This window comes from Triticum aestivum, chromosome 4D, assembly GCF_018294505.1.
Source record: "Triticum aestivum cultivar Chinese Spring chromosome 4D, IWGSC CS RefSeq v2.1, whole genome shotgun sequence".
Classification (NCBI taxonomy): Eukaryota; Viridiplantae; Streptophyta; class Magnoliopsida; order Poales; family Poaceae; genus Triticum; species Triticum aestivum.
The window spans coordinates 505628671-505632351 of NC_057805.1; the positions used below are offsets into that span (position 1 = coordinate 505628671).

The 3681-nt window shown below is 46.9% G+C and overlaps 1 protein-coding gene across 1 annotated transcript; it reads left to right on the forward strand.

The window, feature by feature from the left end:
* The first annotated feature begins 205 nt into the window (after positions 1–205).
* LOC123099098 (stem 28 kDa glycoprotein) lies at positions 206–2568 on the forward strand. The gene is made up of 2 exons (XM_044521236.1): positions 206–753; positions 1942–2568. Exons 1-2 carry the CDS (start codon positions 323–325, stop codon positions 2324–2326), a joined length of 816 nt encoding a protein of 271 aa, XP_044377171.1. The 5' UTR covers positions 206–322; the 3' UTR covers positions 2327–2568.
* The last annotated feature ends 1113 nt before the right edge of the window (positions 2569–3681 follow it).

Sequence of the window (3681 nt, forward strand, 5' to 3'; positions counted from 1 at the left end):
GAAAACCTATATGCACTATATTATAGAACGAAGGGAGTATAATTAACTGAATTATTGGACTAACCGCATCAAGATCGGATCACATCGGTCCACTCTTTCCTCCTATCCCCAACCCACGTTCTGAAGGCGACCCTATGCATGACATCAACCCCCGAACCCCCTCCCTCTTTTGTTTTGTCAGTTAATTTACCTCAAGCTCACAGTCACGCGCGCGCACACCTTCCTATCTAACAATCGATCGATGCAGCTTCCCTTCCCCTCCCTTCCTATTTAACAAGCTCCTTGCACCTCAGGAAGGGAAGCACCATTACACACGCTAGAAATGGAGATGGCCAGGACGACGACACTCCTCCTCGCCGCCGCGGCTCTCCTCGTGGCCTCATGCGGCGCGTGGGAGGCCAACATCCGCATGCCGACCTCGCTGGACGAGGCCGTGGTGGCGCCGCTGATCCACGCGCTGCGGCCGCTGCTGGGCTCCGGCAAGCACGCCGGAGTGGCGTGCGACAGCTGGGTGCTGGGCGTGGAGGCGCACAACGTGCGGGGCTGGAAGACGGTGCCCGCCAGCTGCGAGGGCTACGTCGGCCACTACATGCTCGGCAGCCACTTCCGGCGCGACTCCAAGGTCGTCGTCGACCAGGCCCTCGCCTACGTCGACTCCCTCAAGCTCTCCGGCAACGGCAAGGAGGTCTGGGTCTTCGACATCGACGAGACCACCCTCTCCAACCTCCCCTACTACGCCAAGCACGGATTCGGGTACGTTTACGTAGACACTTTTCTATGCTACGTGTGTTCATCATGGACTTGCACTGATCTTTTCATTCAGATAAAGTAAAACTCTGACCACACCTCTAAAAGAAAATTCAACTCACTAGCTAGAAAGCACCAGTATCATAAGATCTCTACTGAATGAAAGTGGGAACAAATGAGACTAGAAGTGGAAATAAAAATGCATATTTTGGACATCATTACTGCTCACCTCCAATTAATCACAGTCACTGAGACGGCCAACAAAACAAGAGCAAAACATACTCCATCACATTTGCCTCTAGAATGCCAAACATATATATCATAATACTCATCATAAGATGTACTTTCATATTTTATATATTAGGTATTCTAGATAAATAGTTTACTTTATAAATTTAATCTAAGTTTGCTAAGTTTGACTTTTTAAAAAATTATATGCACTACGTTTTGGAACGGAGGGGGTACCATCACTACTACAGTTAGTGATAAAGATGTGATGTGATGGGCATCTGTTATCCACTTGGCTATTTTATCGAACGGTTTATTTTTCAACCGTCATTATCAACTGATTACTATCTATAATTATGTTATCAAAATTGAGTTTAGATGGATAATACTTATAATAATGTGAATATCTAACAAATCGAGGGGTTCAAGTAACTTTGCTTCACCACAATCATTTGTGACAAAGCTAACCTTTTTTGTTGAAAGCCGAAACTCTGCAATAAGCCTTTTTTAGCGGGTAAAACATGCATTACTCAACTCAAAAGATCATTACACTCGATCGCTGCAATGGTAAACCTATTTTATCAAAGGAATCAAGAAATAAGCAGAGCTCTCACGAGTCACAAGGAGGGTGAGCGAGGTGCACGATGAGATTAAATATATACAAGTTGTGAGTAAGTTTGACTCTTATTCTTGGTCCACAAAAACAGTGTCGGAGTTGGATCTCGCTGTGTAATATTAATTAATTAATTTAGAACTCCACTTGGCCAACTTCATTATTTATCATCAGTCACGTTCGTCCACAACTACGTACAGCATTGGGTCTAGGTACTGTTCATCCGCTTTGGCCATTTGGCCACTTGGACCACAAGGTTACATACTTCGGTTTGCATAATTACTTATTTTTGAACTGGTATGCATATAGTACTACACATAAATCTATCTTCATATACACATACGTGTGCGCAGCGCTACACCATTCAACGCGACGAGCTTCGACGCATATGTGCTGGAGGGGAGCGCGCCGTCGCTGCCGGAGACGAAGCGGCTGTACAACAAGCTGCTCTCGGTCGGTGTCAAGCCGGTGTTCCTCACCGGCCGGACCGAGGACAAAAGGGCCATCACCGTCACCAACCTCCGCCGCCAGGGCATCTCTGGGTGGATGAACCTGCTGCTGAAGCAGCCTGGCTTCAAGGGCTCCGCGGTGACCTACAAGTCCGGCGAGAGGCAGAAGCTGCAGGATGCCGGGTACATCATCATCGGTAACATCGGCGACCAGTGGAGCGACATCCTTGGCGCGCCTGAGGGCGCCCGCACTTTCAAGCTGCCTGACCCGATGTACTACATCGGCTAGGACGCTCCGGCTTGGGCATGCCGCCATTGATTTCTCGAATAAGCTCCATGCCCTTAGTTATGCATGTTTAGTCAATAATCCCTCCCCAGTTGTTGCTTGGTTCATTTCCATTGTTGAGAACTTGAGATTAATTGTCATTATAATTAGATGTGTTCGTGGAGAAGTTGCATGTTGCTTAATCTATGGATACATGGTCCACTATTTTTTTTCTTGCGAGATATTCATGGGCTATTCTTGTTTGATGTGTTGTTCTTCTTAACTTGGATCTTGTACTGATGATGGTGTAATATTTCACTAAATATTATTGATGGTGCAACTAATATCAAAGGTACATAATATTGTCACATATATGGTGTCACTACTGAGGCCCTGTTTGGTTCATAAGTCCTAGGACTTTTTTTAGTCCCACCTCAAAATTCCATAGTCCCTAAAAAGTTCCTCCATGTTTGTTTTCAGGGACTAAAAAGTCCCTAGTTCCTCCCTAAAGATTATTAAATGACATGTAAAAGACCATGTTACCCCTAGTATACAGAAAAATAACAACCAAACAACACCATGGGGCGGCGGGGCAATGGGTGCACTAGTAGAAAAAGGGGCTTTCGTTCGGGCCTGGCCAGCCCATTAGTCCCGGTTCTTATACGAACCGGGACCAACGGGTGCATTCGTCCCGGTTCGTGAGCCCAGGTGGCCAGCCGGGGCCTCGTGGGCTTTGGTCCCGGTTCGTCTGGACCCATTTGTCCCGGTTCTAGGCACGAACCGGGACCAATGGGCCTCGCTCCTAGCCCACATCCATTGGTCCCGATTCCAGCCATGAACCGGGACAAATGATTTGCCTATATATAGCCCATCGCCGGCGAGCAGAGCACTCCACACTGCTCTGTTTTTGCTGGCCGGCGAGGGGAGGGCATTTGGGTGCTCTAGCTCACCTCCTATGCACATGAGGTGTTTGATGAAATGTCCGAGCCACACTAGTTAATATTTCTTCTCTCGAAACTCGACCTCCGAGCTTCATTTTCCCCGAGATTTTTCTAGGTTTAGCGGTCCGTCACGTCCCGTCCCCGTCTTCACCGCCGTCGATCGCCCGCACCGATCTCGTCGCCGGCACCACCGTGGTGAGCCTCTTGTTCTTTTCTTCTTTCTGAAAGAAAAAAAATTCTTACTTGAGATAGATACTTGTCTAATTTTCTTACTTTTATTATTCCTTGTTATTATATAGTGCGATGGTTCTGGTATCCTCCCCCGTCGGCCTCGTCCTGTCTATGATTCGGATGTGGTATATATTATCTTTTTATAACTATTTGGTTCATTTATTGTTTATGACAATTATGCCGACCAACGTGACATAGATTTTATTT

What these genes read in the sequence shown, in the direction of transcription:
- LOC123099098 (XM_044521236.1), top strand. Translation starts at nt 323, where the DNA reads ATGGAGATGGCCAGGACGACGACACTCCTCCTCGCCGCCGCGGCTCTC. An exon ending in TACGCCAAGCACGGATTCGG is followed by an intron (nt 754 to 1,941) that starts GTACGTTTACGT and finishes ACGTGTGCGCAG; the next exon opens with CGCTACACCATTCAACGCGA.